This window comes from Paralichthys olivaceus, chromosome 8 (genome assembly GCF_024713975.1).
Source record: "Paralichthys olivaceus isolate ysfri-2021 chromosome 8, ASM2471397v2, whole genome shotgun sequence".
Lineage (NCBI taxonomy): Eukaryota > Metazoa > Chordata > Actinopteri > Pleuronectiformes > Paralichthyidae > Paralichthys > Paralichthys olivaceus.
Window position 1 is genome coordinate 2,220,181 of NC_091100.1, and position 18,409 is coordinate 2,238,589.

At 42.9% G+C, this 18,409-nt stretch overlaps 3 protein-coding genes and 1 long non-coding RNA gene across 6 annotated transcripts; 1 reads left to right on the plus strand and 3 right to left on the minus strand.

The window, feature by feature from the left end:
• Nucleotides 1–464: 464 nt before the first annotated feature.
• Nucleotides 465–6,361, minus strand: LOC109640168 (persephin-like). Of its 2 annotated transcripts, XM_069530170.1 has the most exons (6): nucleotides 6,217–6,361; nucleotides 5,007–5,249; nucleotides 3,281–4,403; nucleotides 1,729–1,961; nucleotides 1,441–1,637; nucleotides 465–1,243 (listed from the first exon to the last, which is right to left on the minus strand). In XM_069530170.1, exons 5-6 carry the CDS (start codon nucleotides 1,517–1,519, stop codon nucleotides 777–779), a joined length of 546 nt encoding a protein of 181 aa, XP_069386271.1. In that variant the 5' UTR covers nucleotides 1,520–1,637; nucleotides 1,729–1,961; nucleotides 3,281–4,403; nucleotides 5,007–5,249; nucleotides 6,217–6,361; the 3' UTR covers nucleotides 465–776. The 2 variants fall into 2 exon arrangements, with proteins under 2 accessions (XP_069386271.1, XP_069386269.1); XM_069530168.1 differs by having other exon boundaries at nucleotides 1,441–1,961.
• Nucleotides 6,362–8,277: 1,916 nt separating this feature from the next.
• LOC109640186 (transcription factor IIIA-like) lies at nucleotides 8,278–9,747 on the minus strand. The gene has a single exon (XM_020104046.2). It carries the CDS (start codon nucleotides 9,729–9,731, stop codon nucleotides 8,649–8,651), a length of 1,083 nt encoding a protein of 360 aa, XP_019959605.2. The 5' UTR covers nucleotides 9,732–9,747; the 3' UTR covers nucleotides 8,278–8,648.
• Nucleotides 9,748–9,841: 94 nt separating this feature from the next.
• On the plus strand, nucleotides 9,842–13,794 carry yju2b (YJU2 splicing factor homolog B). Of its 2 annotated transcripts, none has more exons than XM_020104048.2 (10): nucleotides 9,842–9,860; nucleotides 10,811–10,857; nucleotides 10,986–11,039; nucleotides 11,134–11,216; nucleotides 11,588–11,643; nucleotides 11,722–11,782; nucleotides 11,918–12,060; nucleotides 12,315–12,487; nucleotides 12,653–12,791; nucleotides 13,213–13,794. In XM_020104048.2, the coding sequence occupies exons 2-10, from the start codon at nucleotides 10,855–10,857 to the stop codon at nucleotides 13,545–13,547; spliced, it is 1,047 nt and encodes a 348-aa protein (XP_019959607.1). In that variant the 5' UTR covers nucleotides 9,842–9,860; nucleotides 10,811–10,854; the 3' UTR covers nucleotides 13,548–13,794. The 2 variants fall into 2 exon arrangements, with proteins under 2 accessions (XP_019959607.1, XP_019959606.1); XM_020104047.2 differs by having other exon boundaries at nucleotides 9,844–9,934.
• Nucleotides 13,795–14,260: 466 nt separating this feature from the next.
• Nucleotides 14,261–17,524, minus strand: LOC138411150 (uncharacterized). The gene is made up of 2 exons (XR_011243799.1): nucleotides 17,440–17,524; nucleotides 14,261–17,408 (listed from the first exon to the last, which is right to left on the minus strand). It is a non-coding gene; the product is annotated as an uncharacterized lncRNA (long non-coding RNA).
• Between the last annotated feature and the right edge of the window lie 885 nt (nucleotides 17,525–18,409).

Sequence of the window (18,409 nt, forward strand, 5' to 3'; positions counted from 1 at the left end):
ATATATTTTCTAAACTGTGGCTGGTGCTCTGACGAATAAGTCGGAACTGTAAAGAACTTCTCTCGACTGCGTTTGTCAAACCAGACTTTGCTTCTACGCAGCTTTGTTTATTTGATCTGCTCTATTTGTAACCCCTAAATTGCACTAAAAGATTTAAAATAAATACATGTCAGCTTAATATAAAAACAATCAAGTAGTTTGTTGTAGCTTCATGTGTTTCTTCTTCTCTTTTAACGCCTGTTTGTCAGGTTAAGATTCAGTGAAGGTTCAAATCAGCTGACATGAACAATACTTAAAGTATTTACATTTGAAGAAAATTCGCTATTTCATTATGTATTTTTTGCTGGCGACAGATAAAGAAAAAACCCTTTTCTAGAATGCTGAATGTTCATAAAGTAAGAAAAGCTGCCTGATTCTTTCATTTTTTATACCTCAACTGTTAACAGAATAAAATAATAATAATAATAAAATAAAAAATAAAGTAATTATTATCGCAGTGAGTCCCACAAGGTCACTTAAAACATTTCAAAAGAAAAATTGGATTCATGAGGTTTTCCCCTAAAAGTGACAATAGCTTAATTTTATGCCCATTTGCTAAGAAAAGGTTTCAGCCTCCTTCCATTGTGGAATTAAACTCTTCATTTACAGACATTACAAAAAAAAAACAGGCAGCAAACTTGTCCCCTCGGAATCGCTTTGTCATCAAACTGTCATACACACCATCCTCCCCTCCCCACCCTTTCAACTCCATCCTTCTCCCTTCTACTCTGAGCGATCTAACCCACACAGCTGCAGCCGGCGGCCGACAGCTTCTCCACCTTGTGCCAGCGGTGCGAGTTGTCCAGGAAGGCCATGTCCTCGTGGTGGGTGGGCCTGCAGCAGGGCGTGTTGTGCCACTGCTCCCCGGGTGCCGGGTGGGGGAGCACCCCACTGAGCAGCAGGTTAGTGAGGGTGAGGTCATGGTTGGAGCGAACCCGGGGACACGTCCCACTGCAGTACTTGAACAGGACGGTCTCGTCCGAGTCGTAGCCGAGCCCGAGGTCCCGGACCTGCAGCAAGATGGAGCGCAGGCCGCACTGGGCGTCTAGAGTCGAGCGGCGTGAGCGGACTCGCATTGGGATGATGGGATTGGGTGATGGCTCGACTCCGGAAGCTTCTGTTTGACTGTCTTCTTCAGCTGGATATCCACTTCTTCTGTCTGCATTTAGAGACATGTGTGGAGACGGTGTTTCCTGTGTCTGATCTAGAAAAGACAGAAAGAGTTATACAAAATTGAATTAAAAAAAATGTTATTTAGACTTTCACAAAAAGATAAATAGCCTTTGAGGAGCAGAAAATTAAAGTTAAATGTGATAAATATCCAATTCTAAATATAGAACACACTGGTCTCGATTTTAGCCAAAAGGTCATAGGTCATCACGACCCTAAGCCAGCACTTACCGATCAGTGACCTCATCCAGCGGCCCTCTCCCCTCTGGACGCAAAACAGAATCACAAGCAGCTTCAGCAGGGACCTCATCGCTAGTCTTCTCCTCTTCTGCGCTGTCGCTCAGTGAACCAGACACGTTGGGTTTGTGTGTCTGCGGGTGCGAGTGATGCTTAAGATGCAGACGAGTCACGACCTCCAATATATAGCCCTCGGAGATAAAGGGGGGTGAAGGGATGAGACGAGGTGTAGGGGGGAGACAGACGCTAACCCGTTACTTGCCAACAGACTATCCCACTCACCTGAGGCTGACAGGGAGCGTAGGAGGGCAGGCGGGCGCTTGACCCAGAATTTGTCCTGTTGGGATTATCTAATTGGTGTAAATCACTGGTTTATTGTTGAGTTTCTCCCAGATGTTTTTCCAGAGGATGTTGGCCGGTGGCAATATGGATTCCCGGAGGTTTCCTAAGAGCTGCTAAGAAGCGGACAATGATGTCACATTGATGATGCTGAGAAGTATGTGTGATGAATGAATCTGCAGATAGGAAGTGAGACAAGACAAGAGCGAGAAAGTTCAAACATGAAACTTTATCAATGTAAAAGAAAGAAGAGTCCATGTGGAATGTCTTCGAATAGGCACCTGTTGTATTTTGCATTTGTCACTTTTCTTATTATATAAACATCACAGCCGCGGAAAAGCAAAACAAAACAACAACAAAAAAACGTTTAGGGTCAAATGCCAGATAAGAAAGGGAGGTTATAACACAACACGGGCCTGTTTCAGCAGACATTCCACAGTGGGTGACTCGTCTTGAGCTGGTCCATAAATTGAGGGATTTCATTAGCAATGTGCTGCTGACATGTAGAATATGTAGAATATGCATTATGTAATGGTTATAGGGCCTGAACAGTCAGCCGGTGGAATTTGGAGTTTGCAAGAAGAAGAGTGCATATTTGGACAGAGTTCCAGGCGCAGGTCAGACACCTCAGTGCACCTTATTTAGCAAGTGATGCTGAAATGAACACAAATTCATTTGTAAGTTGCCAAGCATGTGACATTTATTCTTTAATTGTTTTCGTTTTAGGGAACATTTTGACATTTTGTTCTGGAGTTAAATAAAAGGAGCCACTGTTTATGTTGTTTATGGCACCTGTGCTTTTCTGTTCAAGTGTATGATTTGCAAAAAACAAAGCGAAAAACCTCAGACGAGTGTATTCAGAACGCCTGCGAGGTGTTTAAACGAGCATGAAATCCATCTATCCATTTTTAATACCATCTATCCTTTGAGGGTCACTGGGACTAGAACAAACCCCAGCGGACATGGGTGGGAGGCGGAGTACATGAGGCCGACAAACTACAATCCACACTCACAGACAATTAAAGCTCTTCACAGAACGGTTTTTGCCATTGACCTACTCATCACACAGCAGTGTGGGCTTTAGCATCTTGGCTAAGGGCACTTTGGGGTCGTCCTCCAACCTCTTCAACGGTTCAACCCCAGCCTTCCCCATCTGCATTGGCAAGAACCCCGAATGGCCTCTCATAGAAAACGTGCTGCCGACTGGATGAATGTGTGTGTGAATAGCAAAACTCTACTGTAAAGCACTTTGAGTGGTCATCAATACTAGAGGAGCGCTATATACTGTAAATACAGACCATCTACCATTCTGCATGCGGAATAGTGGAAAATGGGGATTGAACTGCCAACCCTCTGCTCCATCTCCTGAGCCACGGCCACACTATAGCACATTCCATACACAATTCACATGATAAACTAAAAACATAAGAAGAGACAAACATCATATAAACATTGCAATGCAAACTAGAACGGCACCTCTCCGGGTACTCTGTACCTCTCCGGGTAATGTGCTCTCCAGGTACTGTGTACCTATACCGCTGCACCAATGAACGAGTCCTTTCTTGACCCGTGTCCCATCCTTCAGACACGTTTCATGGAAATCCGTTCAGTGGTTTTTGTGTGATCCTGCAAAAACATCAGCTCAAACACGAGTCAGAGAAGTAATTTTAAAGACGATCCCACCTGCAAAAGCAGGTGGAACAACAAGTCGGCAAAGGAACAAATGCTTCTGTAAAAGATGAGGTACTCAAGCTGTTTGTATATTAATGAAATACATAAAATGCAGTGAATAGAAACAGTTTTCATAACACAGAACATTCATTTCTCTGGGTTTTGAAAAGACCCAGCTCCTGGTTTCACTTACAGGCAAGAGGAGTGAGTCCAGTGAGAATCGAGGTTTATTTATTACAGTTAAAAAGACCCATTTCTCATGTATTATAGCTCTGTTGATATGAATTAGAAAGGAATCATCTCCAGATCTTGAACTGATATCAGTGCACAGAATTTACTGCCAGGAATTCTTTCGAGGATTAAGTTTCTGCACTAAATAACTGTAATGCCGATGAGAAACGGTCGTGTGTCTTTAAGCGAGCTCTTCCTCTGTGTAAGTCCAGGCCTCTAAATCAGTCTGATTCTAACTTTAGCAAATTTGACCTTAAACACTGGTGTTAATTCATGTTTTATTTCAGTATCGCATGATTTAATTCATAAAACTATAATTATACATCTATTGGACCATGTAAATGTTCACCACCTCCGTCCTCTTTCCTCAGAAGAAGTCAAACTACAATAGAGATGTTTGTTCTAAATGAATGTTTGTGTTCATGTAACAAACAATAATTCGTATTTTTCAGTGTTAAAGTACCTGAGCTGCATGAGAGGGAATCCAGGGACTGAAGTCACAACTCCACCTGGACAGAAGTCATTTCATTCCTGATGTTAAGGAACAGTGTGTGTTTCAAAATCATCTCAACTCTTCAGGTGTCGTCAAAGGGTCAAAGGTCAGTGGGCCGCAGGAGAAGGATCAAGGACGTTCACATCAAACATCAGAGATTAACAGCGATAAGAGTTTCTCTTCCACCTGTTTTCTGACCAGCCATCATTACCTGTCAAAGAATCTAAAAATAAAAACACAGAAAACAAGATGAGGTAAAACGAATCAACTCCTTCAGGCTTTGAAACCAACAATCACGGTAAAAACTAGAACAGCTCTCAGTGAAGTGTTTACCTCCGTCAAGGCAAACAGTCTATTCAAGAAACTACTACTTCTTCTCTGACCTGCATCGCATCCTTCCACGAAGTTTTGTGGTCATCTCTTCTGTACGTTTTGTGTAATAAATATTGTATATAATATTTCTACTTTCATTTTTTTAAATTCTTGATTTATGTGCTTGGATTTTCCATAACAGGCTGTGAATTAATGCATAGTGACCTTTGAGATTACACATTTATGAATACATGAAATTGTGTGAAGCTTGTGAAGAAGCTGACGTGTTTGATTTTTGAGAATCTAATACTGGAGCATGCTGATCTTCTCCTTAATTCTACCAGTACTTCTTTAAAACTCACTATAGGCAGAAATGTAAACACAGAAAAAGGGAAACTCAAGCTTTGATTATACTGGGTTGCTTATAGGTGCACACCCTCCTCTTTTTTCTGGAACATTTGGTAAATACCTGTTATTTATAATCTCTGCTCACGCAATTGAAACCCCTACTCACAGAAAGCTTTCATTTCCCAGTAATTTGCACGGTAAGGGCAAAGGGCCCGACACATTCCTTCCACCTCTCGAGAGATGGGAGGTTGGGGGTCGAGTGAGAGGTGGAAAGACGGCGGGACAGCAGAAGAGGTGGTGGGAGAAACACAGCGGAGATAGAGCGATCCTGTTGGATGAGAGCCTGCAGAGCCAGTCTGGAATTCGGCGCCGTCAGACGACAGGAATGGAAAGAACGTGGCATCATTTTCTGTAAAAGAAGGGGAGGAAGAAAAAATAAAGATGCAGAATGTTGACAACATTTCATACAGTCCAAACACGCTGACTGACACACCTCATTTGAAACAGGCACCATCAGATGTTACATTTCTTCCACCACTTCAAACCTCTAACAATGCTCAACAAATAAAATAATCTTTATGTGAGAAATGAACTGTGACCCTTCTTGTATTTAGTTGTTAAGAAACATATAATTTTTCATCATCATGCAACATGTGCAAAGCAACAATCTGGGCCGAATGATCACGATAAGAGAGGTTAGACACACAACCAAACCAAGAAACAAATTAAACAGGACAATTCGAACAAATGATGTCATATGAAGTCAGAGATATCAGAGGTGTAGCTGGGTGCAGGAGTGAGGAAGTGTCGGCCATGCCCAACTCCAGGACCTGCAAGAAGGAGGCGGACAGGGTGGAGAGGGTCGTCATGGTGACCAGTTGTCTTCTGGTGGACACTGTAGCACGAGCGTTTATCTCCACATGATTTGGCGCAAATTGATCAATGATGATGTATCAACTCTGATGCTTTTCTACCCAGTTTCTTTTGCTGCGGCAACCACTCAGCTTCATCATCTGGTGTCTAGTCTATTTTTTTTCTTCAAGACATGGATTTTTCTGGGTGGAATCCCTCCTCCCACCACTCGGCCTCCTCTGCATTCCTGCACGTTCAGCACATTTATTTCACGAAGCAGACATATGCATCAGAAACATGTGTCTTTCATGATGCACCGCTTCCTCTGTGTCAACCCGCAGTTATCAGAGAAACTAAATAAATCCCTGAGGCACATCATAACCTGAGCGTGACAGTTAAAGTGAAAGATGATTGGGTTTCAGCTTCTACAACAACTGGTGACTTGTTTACTTCATTAAAAGACGAGTTTTAACTTTCCGCTCCTCATCACATAACGACCATTTAAAAAAACCTTATCATCTTACCTGTAGGGATGTTTTTCTTTCTGTTGCTCACTGATAAGATGAGTATGATTAATAGCAGCCCACAGACTGTAAAGCTCAGGTATGAATCCAGACTGAGCTAAATGTAGCCGGAGTTAATGCCAGAACTGATAAGCAGAGGTAAAAATAGAGCAGACAAGATATGGAGCGGTTAAAGTATGAGACTGTGAGATCTAAAGGTCAGAATGTACTCAACTTATTCTTAGTAGGAAAACGTAGATTTAGAAATGAGAAACTAATAAAACTAAATGAGGGAAAAGTGATAATTTTTACCTTTACTTTTCAACTGAAGTGATTTGCAGCAGCGTCATCAAATCTGAGCTTGTTCCCAGAAATGAACTGTGGCCACATAGGAAGCAACTGAGCGCAGGACGTTACATGTCACTTTGGGACTGTGTGAATACTAATTGGACGAGTTCTGCTGTACATTCCTGGGTGAGCTGGTCAGACAGTCAGTCCATGTAGGGATCGTCTGAGCCGAGTGAGAGTGCCAGGAATGCAGGGAAACAGCCCTCCTGGAACTGGAAATATTCAGAGAGGATTTAGCCTCGGAATCTCGAGGGCTGCTCCTGTTGACGCTGTAAATCTGCAGCTCAGAGCAGAGATGCTCCGCCGTGTGTGATCATGGCTGAGGAATCTGCAGGTTTTCATTGGAAACCCGACCTGTGAACGCCGCAGGTTTCACTGTCACAGATCTCCAGCTCAGCCTGAAGACTCATGGACCATGATGACATAACACTGAGACACATCAACCATATGACCAAAAGTATGCGGACACCATGCAGGATGTGGAAACCTGAACATACTTGGGACATGCGATTCCAAAGGCTTGTGCAATTAACCAAACGGTAACCTCCGTGGCTGAGAGATGAGTGGTGTACATATGGTTGTATTGTTCTTACATGCACGTACTTTGTTCATATTGCACATTGTGTTGTTTTTATAAGCACATTTGATATATTATTTAGATTTATATATTATTCGAAAAATTACTTGAGTTTGTGTCTCAGTTCATGTTCAGCACAGTTTAACAATATAAGACTGGTAAACATGATAATAAAGGTCATTATAAACATGATGCACAATTTTATGTTTCATCTTTACCAGCAACCGACAGAACGAACAAGGTCTGTGTGGTTCTTCAGAATAGACTCACTTTTTACACAAACCTATACTTAAGTTTAACTCAACAAGATGTTCCACATGCCTCATTTAAATCCAGCAGACAGACTGATCTTCTTCTACCTCCTCTCTAACATGACACAGCCTAAAGTCAAGACTTTATTGTTATGACTTTTCTCGTAACATTACATATTTATTTGTAAAATCTCTGATTTGCTTTTCTTGCTGTTAAATGGCCGTAATACTCTAATGTTCTAAGAAAGATAACATGTAATTGATGATTAAAAACAGTGTATTAGTCAGGATATTTAAATACAAAGCAAGGTGTCAGTTTCTCCCACAGGAAGAAAGTTTGTAGTTTTGTGTGTTCATGTGATGATATAATTCAAGAGTATATACGTCTAACTCTCACAAGCTCCTAAGACCACTTGTCGTCCAATGCAGACATTTTTATGATTACCGTACATGTTTTAAATGATCTCAAACGAGATCCTTTTCTTTGCTCTTCGTTCATATGCAAATACGGAAAAATAAAAATAAAATAAATAAAACATGCGTCGTTTATAGCACCGTGTTTTTACCACATTCCTAATTCACATCAACACAAAGAAATTGAAACCAGCCACTTCAGGAAAAGGAACCTTCTGAGTGAACAAACAGTTTGTTGACAGCTCTGATGAATAATCTATTCTCTCTTGTGACTCCGGCCTTCAATCACAGGCACTGAGTCTGGTTTAGAAATCTCACAGAGGGGGAATTTAATGTCATTTCCATGTATGATGTCCTACAAGTAAAACAAATGATCATCGAGTTGTTTTAATTTGATGCGAAGTGCAATTTTAGAGACTTTTCCTGAGGGTAATACAGGATAATACATTTGGACTAACCGATCTAAGTAGACCATATACAAAGGGAAACTCATTGCATTCACAGGATTTATTTAAAGGCTGTTCTTCTTGAAAGTGCTTTTGATGAAAGCAAAAATTTGTTTTTATACAAAATACATGTATAACGACAAATAATTATGTTATGAATTAGCATTCATACAGAGATAAAGAATACAGTTGAAACCACACAGAGGGAGGGAACACCTGGACCAGACTCACTCCTGCATGAAGAACTCAAGTTTATATTCAACTAATCTTTTAGAAAGACCATTAACAGAAGCACTTGTACACAAACACTCGTACAGACAGGCAGAACTCACTCAAACCTAATACAACAGGTAAGAAATTACATTATAAATGTTCTTAAAGAGCCTCTGTTCACATTCTGGTGTGATCTCCAAATGTCTACACTGATAAAGGTGAAGTCAGGGCACTAGTGAGTCCATGTGTGTCCACCACAGCCGGGCTGCACAGCAGGGACGCATCCTGCAGGAGGGACACCAGCTCCACAGGGCCGGGCGGATCAGAGCTTTTCTCAGTTGACCCTCTGGTGTCAGATTCAGGCTCCTGATGCTTCTTTTCTTCTCTGTAACCACTCAACTTGGAAGGAAGAGATCTTCTGGGTTTGGATTTCCTCTGCTTCTTCAGCTTCCTCCTCTCCGGGTCGTGTGCAACGCTGTGGCGCTGGAGACTCTGCCTCATGACGAAGGTCTTCCCGCAGCCAGGGTGCGTGCAGGCGAAGGGCCTCAGCTCCTCGTGGAAGGAGTTGATGTGGCTCTGCAGGTTAAAGATCGTGGTGAACGACCTGTCACAGCCGTCCATGGGGCACTTGAAGACGAGCCGCACGTCAGAGTGGACGCGCTGATGCTGCTGCAGGAACCAAGAGTCCCTGAACACCTTGCTGCACTGTTCACACTTCAGGACGGGCCTGTGCTGCTCCTTCCTGTGCTTCAGGTGCTCCGTCCAGGTCTTGGCCGTGAAGCTGCAGCCCTCCTCCGTGCAGTCGTAACCTCTGTGCACCTTCTCGTGTCGCCTCAGCTTGCTGGGGAAGGTGAATCTCATGCCGCAGCCTTCATACGTGCACTGGTAGGGGGGCAGCTGCGTGTGCTGCTCACACACGTGGGACTTCAGCTGCTTGTTCTTCCTGAACTCGAGCCCGCAGCCCTCGAACCTGCACACGTACGTCTTCTGCTCCTGGCTGTGCACGCGGCTCATGTGTCTGGTGCGGTTGCAGTTGGTGGTGAAGGCTTGGGAGCAGCCGGGCGCGGTGCAGGGGAAGGGTCTGTCCCCGCTGTGGCTCAGCTGGTGCCGGAGCAGGTGGTGCTGGGTGCAGAAGGACTTACCGCAGCCGTCCCGCTCGCACGAGTACGGCCTCACTCCCGTGTGTTTACACATGTGCGCGTCCAGCTTCCACTGCTTGTTGTAGGCGGCGCAGCAGGCGGGGAACGAGCAGATGAAGCGTTTGTGCGGCTGCGGGTTCGATTCCATGTCAACGGCACTGACATACAACAAATAATCAATAACAACACGATCCTTTCCTACTGCTCTGTGACGCTTCCGCTCCGGGCACGTTGTCCGTCTGACGCCGGCAATTCCGGCCTACGCCACTTCCGGAACGTAAATATGACGTTTTATTACCCATCGGCCCTTGCGTGTGGTTGTTAGCAGTTTGTGCAGCCTCAAGAGAATTTGTAAGAATTTTTCTTCCTAATTGTTTCATTGAAAAATGAAATCAACAGTCGCGTATTTGAATTGAATGAACAGTTTTTACAGACAGTTGTTGTGTCGCGTCGCATTTACACGCACGAGGAGGAGGCAAGCTAGCTCCTGCTAATGTTAGCCCGCTGCGCTACATACAATGCGACTCACGACAAACTGAAAATCTGACGTTTTCAAAGTTGTAAAAGAAAATTCGAAACTATGTCAGCGATTTAGATCAATGAACACTTTACTCACCCGGTAGATATGAGAGGATTCAAGCTAGTGTTCGCTAGCTACAGAGAAATAACGTTGTTGTTGTTGTGATTAGATAGATAGACAGGTAAATAGATAGACAGGTAAATAGATAGACAGGTAAATAGATAGACAGATAAATAGATAGACAGGTAAATAGATAGACAGGTGAATAGATAGACAGATAAATAGATAGACAGGTAAATAGACAGACAGGTAAATAGATAGACAGATAAATAGATAGACAGGTAAATAGATAGACAGATAAATAGACAGATAAATAGATAGATAGATAGATAGATAGACAGATATTGACAATACAATATTTGAAGTATAAGGTCTTTGAAAGACACATGTAACCAGAGCAGAATATTGAATTCAAATATAAATACAGATTTAAAGTTATATGACTAAAGCTATATACACAGTTGTGCATTAGACTAATACAGCTCAGAATACAGTCTTGTCCTTATCTGTATATTTCTATTCTTGGCTGGAGCGACTGCAGTGAAACTTAATTTACTCCTTGAGCTCAAACAATAATGTCCGACTCTGATTCTGAAATGTTACAGTATGTTGTCAGTGACACGACTTCCTTTTTTATCTCCTGACAGAAACTTGAATCCATCTCTTCTGGTGCTGGCACACAGGCGTCAACATGGTGAGCCATGATCTCCACGAGCTTCTGTCAAGATTTAATTCATCACAAGGATTAATGATTAAATACTCAACTTCTACTCCTTACTGACAAATAATGCTCCGCTGTTTATCTTTCTTGTCTTTTGAAAGGGTGAGAGAAAAGGAACAAACAAATACTACCCTCCAGATTTTGACCCAGCCAAGGTGTGTATGATCATCCAGTATCACAGTGTGTGTTTGTGTCTTTATTTTAACTTTGTGTGTAGATACTGATTTTCCACATTTTCTTTGACTTTAGCATGGATCACTCAACGGCTACCATAAAACCCATGCTCTCAGGGAGAGGGCCAGGAAACTGTCTCAGGGCATTCTCATCATCAGGTTAGTACACACACACATACAGAAATGTTGTTGTCACATGCACAGATATATGTACATATACAACATATATATTCATAGAAGTAATTTACTGTTACACATCTACTGTGCAATTAAACCTTCATGTGATGTTTTAGAACCATCATTAAATATGTTGAAGATAAAGCAAATTTAGAATCGTCTGATGAATATAAATGTTTTTCTTTTATTTCTAGCAAACATGAGGACATGAAACTTCAATTAATCTCCATAATTAGTGTTATTTATTATTCAGCACATAATGTCAGACTGTCAAAGATACAGACAGGAAGTAAAGTCACTTTGAATCTTTGTCAGTGTTGTCATTTATACCAAACACAACTGTGTTCTTTTAGGTTTGAGATGCCCTACAACATCTGGTGTGATGGCTGCAAAAATCACATTGGCATGGGTAAGTCTGGAGACAAACATTTTGTACAGCTTAGTATCACCAATTGACTTCCATAACTCTGATGTTGTGTTGGTACAGGCGTCCGTTACAATGCAGAGAAGAAGAAAGTGGGGAACTACTACACCACGCCAATCTACAGGTAACCACAGACAGACTGGGTCGGCTGCTGCAAGAATGTGACGCTCCAGTTCACAGAACCTCGTTAAACATCAGAAAATTACAATAAACCTCTGTGACAAAGGGACTAAACAACTTTTGTTGTTGACAAAACCAGGTTCAGGATGAAGTGCCACCTGTGTGTCAACTACATTGAGATGCAGACTGACCCAGCGACCTGCGACTATGTGATAGTGAGCGGAGCAAACAGGAAAGAGGAACGCTGGGACATGGCAGAAAATGAGCAGATCCTCACCACAGGTCAGGGATTCATGTTAGATATCAATTAAAAACATATGTTTGTTTCTTGAACCATTTGAGCCATTTTAAATCTAAAATGTCTTTAGATGTGTTTATATACTCCTTATTGTGGGGCTGCAGATTTTCAGATTTTTCTTTTGAGGGATGACATTATTTTTCACAAGGACACAGCATTCCTGCTTTTTCTTTCCAATTTTCTTTCGCCTGCTCGTTTTCTGCACCTCATCTACTTTTTCTCGTGTCTCACTGTGCAGAGCGGACAGAGAAGGAGAAGCTGGAAACAGATGCTATGTTCAAGTTGGATCATGGTGGAAAAGACAAGGAGAAACTGAAAAAGGCTCTGCCCTCCCTGTCTGAGATCCAGGACCACCAGTCTGGCTGGAAGGACGACTTCCAGCTCAACAGCGCTCTCCGCAGAAAGTTCAGAGTAAGATATTTAATAACGTTATGAACGACTGAATTACTGCAACCCAGTATACACTCATCATCAACTATAGATACTGTATATTGCCACTTGTTTCATGTGGAATTTCCTTTCAAATTCAGTTGTGTTGTCACTTAACTCATGTCTCGGGTTTAATTGTTGTTGCAGAATCAAAAGAAAGTTCTGGCCGAGCAGGAGGAGAAGGACGATGCTGTGAGGACGAGGACAAACCTGTCGATCCCACTGCTGCCAGAGAAGGAGGAGGACAAGAAACTGGCAGCTCTACTTACCTACCAGGCCCCTGACTGTAAGCAACACACTTTTGTTAAACAAGCGTCTTGTGACTTATTCTCTTATTACCTGGTGGGAAAATGTCCACACCCTGGAATCCCTAAATTCAACTCACACCAAATTTCACACACTCGCAGATATCAGCCCTCTAAATATGTCTTTTTTCCCAACAAGATCCATGATTTATTCTACAACACGTTTCAAGGTGCGTCCAGTAACTTTTGTGTAATTCTGCTGATTATCAAACAAACAAATGGATGAGAATGAAAACACAACAATACACAGTGGATTTAGTTCATGTAAACAGAAAGACATCCTCTATCAGCACAAAAAAATAATCAAACTCCTTGTTGTCCCGTGGCCTAGTTTACCACATGAAATTTCACAGAGCAAACTTTGAATTCTATTTAATGGAACTCTTTTCTCTCTCTTATCAGCCTATGAGGACAAGAAGCACAGCAAGCGGAAAGAGATCTCCTTCCGTCCATGGTTCAACTCCACCACAGCCACACCAGGGCGGGCTACAGGCAATCTGCTCCAAAAGCTGGGCCTTCAGGTGAGAGAGGCAAAGGCGGCCAGAGCCCTCGGCTCCTCACAAAGCTCACTGATCCGCAAACGCACAGAAGGACTTGGCATCAAAAACGAACCCTGTGCCACCGTCACCCGCAGGACGTCAGACCCTGAAGTCCACACATGTGTTGGCGAGGTCAGAGCAGCAGTCACGTCCCTGGTGGCCGACTACAGCGATTCAGATTCAGAACTTGGAAAATGAGGCTGCTCCTCACTGAAGTGTTAAACAGGACAATGGAGGTCACATTGTGTCATTTTGATGTAATTTATATTTTCACTTGGTTCATCTCTGGTCCTAAAGTACGGACATATTCTTAACAAAACATCTGGAATCAAAATGTCTTTTTCAGCATAAAAGGGTTTCAAAATGTCATGTGACATTAAAGTGTCTTCCAAATGTTTAAGGTGTTTTATTGCAGAGATTTTGAATTAAAACCAGACAAGAAATATTCCAGAGTTCCCCTCCTGTTTGTCCCTTGGAATCATTTGACTATTTGTTGAATTATTCTATACGACAGAACGACACGCGAGGAATGTCTTAGAAATATATTAGAACAGAATACTCATATATCTTGATCTTAGGACAAAAGGTGTTGGCCTAGAATGCCTTTTGAAGATTTATATCTGTCACATATATCAGATACATAAAGATTCATTATATGAATTTTTCTTTAGAATAATGAAATCTTTGCATAACTTTAAATTGAATCAACTGCAACCCGGCATTAATTAACCCCGAATGGATCCTCTCCATCCCCTTCCTCCACATCTCATCGGTCAACTCTACAAGATCTGCCTCCCAGGCAGATTTCATATGTTCTGATGAAACAATAGACTTATTAGCAAATAGTGAGACAAAATTTTAAACAAGATGTTTAGAATTAGGATATTGTTTCATTATAAAAGGATTGTTCATTTGGTGGGTTTCAAAGTTTTTTATATTATTTTTAACATGTCTAACTTGTAAGTAACAGAAAAAGTGAGCTTGAAGTAGAGAGACGGTTTCTCTCAGCTCCATATAGGACGCAAAATGATTATTTATGTACAAGTCTGCAGCTGTAGTCAGTCCATCATCCTTCCAGTAAATAAAGGCCTGACCCGATTGAGAAGGAATAAAATTATGATCAAAACAACAGCATTTAGGAACATTCAGCACCATTTTAATACTTTTGGGGGTTTTAAGTCAATTTTGCAGATGCTACACTAGATGCATTGGATAATCCTTAGTGGGAAACAGGAGAGCTGAAAGAGAGCTGTATCTTGCAGCATTCGATTCCTATTGCAACCACTTGGGTGTATCATGGAGCTCATTTGACTGGGGGAGCTGATCTTGCCAATAAATTAGGGCTTTGGCATTAGTTTCCCGATAATAATGTTGAAACACTGGAAGATTTAAACCCCACAGTTTTTTTGGCTTTTTGGGTGGGTCTTGGCAAAACTATGTGTTTAATTCCCCCACACAAACGGCATTAAGGTTGAGTCATATGAGATATATGCTGGTTTCACATTGAATAAATCTCAAAGAGCTGTAGTTTGGCAGTTTTGGCATCAGTTTGGCATCAAAGGCAATTGCCTTTAAACAGTGGGCATCACAGGCTACTGCCTTTAAACAGTGTGGCAACAAAGGCAACTTCCTTTAAACAGTGTGACATCAAGGGCAACTGCCTTTAAACAGTGTTGGGACAAACGAAACTGCCTTTAAACCGTGTTTCATCAAAGGCAACTGCCTATAAACAGTGGGCATCACAGGCTACTGCTTTAAACAGTGTGGCATCACAGGCAACTGCCTATAAACAGTGTGGGGACAAAGGCAACTGCCTTTAAACAGTGTGGCAACACAGGCAACTGCCTTCAAACAGTGTGGGGACAAAAGAAACTGCCTTTAAACAGTGTGTCATCAAAGGCAACTGCCTTTAAACATTGGGCATCACAGGCAACTGCCTTTAAACAGTGTGACATAAATGGCAACTGCCTTTAAACAGTGTGGCACAAGGGCAACTGCCTTTAAACAGTGTGGCATCACAGGCAACTGCCTTTAAACAGTGTGGCATCAAGGGCAACTGCCTTTAAACAGTGTGGCAACAAAGGCAACTTCCATTAAACAGTGTGGCAACAAAGGCAACCTCCGTTAAACAGTGTGGCATCACAGGCAACTGCTTTTAAACAGTGTGACATCAGAGGCTACTGCCTTTAAACAGTGTGGCAACAAAGGAAACTTCCGTTAAACAGTGTGGCATCAAGGGCAACTGCCTTTAAACAGTGTGGCAACAAAGGCAACTTCCATTAAACAGTGTGGCAACAAAGGCAACTTCCGTTAAACAGTGTGACATCAAGGGCAACTGCCTTTAAACAGTGTGGCAACACAGGCAACTGCCTTCAAACAGTGTGGCATCAAAGGCGACTGCCTTTAAACAGTGTGACATCAATGGCAACTGCCTTCAAACAGTGTTGGGACAAAGGAAACTGCCTTTTAACAGTGTGTCATCAAAGGCAACTGCCTTTAAACAGTGTGGCAACACAGGCACGTGCCTTCAAACAGTGTGGCATCACAGGCAACTGCCTTTGAACAATGTGACATCAAGGGCAACTGCCCTTAAACAGTGTTGGGACAAAGGAAACTGCCTATAAACAGTGTGGTGTCACAGGCTACTGCCTTTAAGCAGTGGGCATCACAGGCTAATGCTTTAAACAGTGTGGCATCACAGGCAACTGCCTATACACAGTGTGGGGACAAAGGCAACTGCCTTTAAACAGTGTAGCAACACAGGCAACTGCCTTTAAACAGTGTGGCAACACAGGCAACTGCCTTGAAACAATGTGGAACAAGGGCAACTGCCTTTAAACAGTGTGGCATCACAGGCAACTGCCTTTAAACAGTGTGGCATCACAGGCTACTGCCTTTAAACGGTGTGGCATCAAGGGCAACTGCCTTTAAACAGTGTGGCAACAAAGGCAACTGCCTTTAAACAGTGTGTCATCAAAGGCAACTGCCGTTAAACAGTGGGCATCACAGGCAACTGCTTTAAACAGCGTGGCATCACAGGCAACTGCCTTTAAACAGTGTGGGGACAAAGGCAACTACCTTTAAACAGTGTGGCATCAAAGGCAACTGCCTTTAAACAGTGTGGCAACACAGGCACGTGCCTTCAAAAAGTGTGGCATCACAGGCAACTGCCTTTGAACAATGTGACATCAAGGGCAACTGCCCTTAAACAGTGTTGGGACAAAGGAAACTGCCTATAAATAGTGTGGTGTCACAGGCGACTGCCTTTAAGCAGTGGGCATCACAGGCTAATGCTTTAAACAGTGTGGCATCACAGGCAACTGCCTATACACAGTGTGGGGACAAAGGCAACTGCCTTTAAACAGTGTGGCAACACAGGCAACTGCCTTTAAACAGTGTGGCAACACAGGCAACTGCCTTGAAACAGTGTGGAACAAGGGCAACTGCCTTTAAACAGTGTGGCATCACAGGCAACTGCCTTTAAACAGTGTGGCATCACAGGCTACTGCCTTTAAACGGTGTGGCATCAAGGGCAACTGCCTTTAAACAGTGTGGCATCAAAGGCAACTTGCATTAAACAGTGTGGCAACAAAGGCAACCTCCGTTAAACAGTGTGGCATCACAGGCAACTGCTTTTAAACAGTGTGACATCACAGGCTACTGCCTTTAAACAGTGTGGCAACAAAGGCAACTTCCGTTAAACAGTGTGACATCAAGGGCAACTGCCTTTAAACAGTGTGTCATCAAAGGCAACTGCCGTTAAACAGTGGGCATCACAGGCTACTGCTTTAAACAGCGTGGCATCACAGGCAACTGCCTTTAAACAGTGTGGGGACAAAGGCAACTACCTTTAAACAGTGTGGCATCAAAGGCAACTGCCTTCAAACAGTGTGGCATAAAAGGCAACTGCCTTTAAACAGTGTGACATCAATGGCAACTGCCTTTAAACAGTGTAGGGACAAAGGAAACTGCCTTTAAACAGTGGGCAGCACAGGCTACTGCTTTAAACAGTGTGGCATCACAGGAAACTGCCTTTAAACAGTGTTTCATCAAAGGCAACTGCCTTTAAACAGTGTGGCAACAAAGGCACGTGCCTTCAAACAGTGTGGCATCACAGGCAACTGCCTTTAAACAATGTGACATCAAGGGCAACTGCCTTTAAACAGTGTTGGGACAAAGGAAACTGCCTATAAACAGTGTGGCATCACAGGCTACTGCCTTTAAGCAGTTGGCATCACAGGCTAATGCTTTAAACAGTGTGGCATCACAGGCAACTGCATATACACAGTGTGGGGACAAAGGCAACTGCCTTTAAACAGTGTGGCAACACAGGCAACTGCCTTGAAACAGTGTGGAACAAGGGCAACTGCCTTTAAACAGTGTGGCATCACAGGCAACTGCCTCTAAACAGTGTGGCATCACAGGCTACTGCCTTTAAACGGTGTGGCAACAAGGGCAACTGCCTTTAAACAGTGTGGCAACAAAGGCAACTTCCATTAAACAGTGTGGCAACAAAGGCAACCTCCCTTAAACAGTGTGGCATCACAGGCAACTGCTTTTAAACAGTGTGACATCAAGGGCAACTGCCTTTAAACAGTGTTGGGACAAAGGAAACTGCCTTTAAACAGTGTGTCATCAGAGGCAACTGCCTTTAAGCAGTGGGCATTACAGGCTACTGCCGTTAAACAGTGTGGCATCACAGGCAACTGCCTATAAACAGTGTGGGGACAAAGGCAACTGCCTTTAAACAGTGTGGCATCACAGGCAACTGCATTTAAACAGTGTAACATCACAGGCTACTGCCTTTAAACAGTGTGGCAACAAAGGCAACTTCCGTTAAACAGTGTGACATCAAGGGCAACAGCCTTTAATTAGTGGGCATCACAGGCTACTGCCGTTAAACAGTGTGGGGACAAAGGAAACTGCCTTTAAACAGTGTGTCATCAAAGGCAACTGCCTTCAAAAAGTGGGCATCACAGGCTACTACTTTAAACAGTATAGCATCATAGGCATCTGCCTTTAAACAGTGTGACATCAATGGCAACTGCCTTTAATCAGTG

Bases quoted from the DNA above. Each gene is read 5' to 3' on its own strand.
- yju2b (XM_020104048.2), top strand. The intron at 12,061-12,314 runs GTCAGGGATTCA...CTCACTGTGCAG, and splicing joins TGAGCAGATCCTCACCACAG to AGCGGACAGAGAAGGAGAAG. The intron at 12,488-12,652 runs GTAAGATATTTA...TTGTTGTTGCAG, and splicing joins CTCTCCGCAGAAAGTTCAGA to AATCAAAAGAAAGTTCTGGC.
- LOC109640168 (XM_069530170.1), bottom strand. From the start codon at position 1,519: ATGAGGTCCCTGCTGAAGCTGCTTGTGATTCTGTTTTGCGTCCAGAGG. The intron at 1,244-1,440 runs GTAAGTGCTGGC...TGTCTTTTCTAG, and splicing joins CTGGATGAGGTCACTGATCG to ATCAGACACAGGAAACACCG.
- LOC109640186 (XM_020104046.2), bottom strand. From the start codon at position 9,731: ATGGAATCGAACCCGCAGCCGCACAAACGCTTCATCTGCTCGTTCCCC.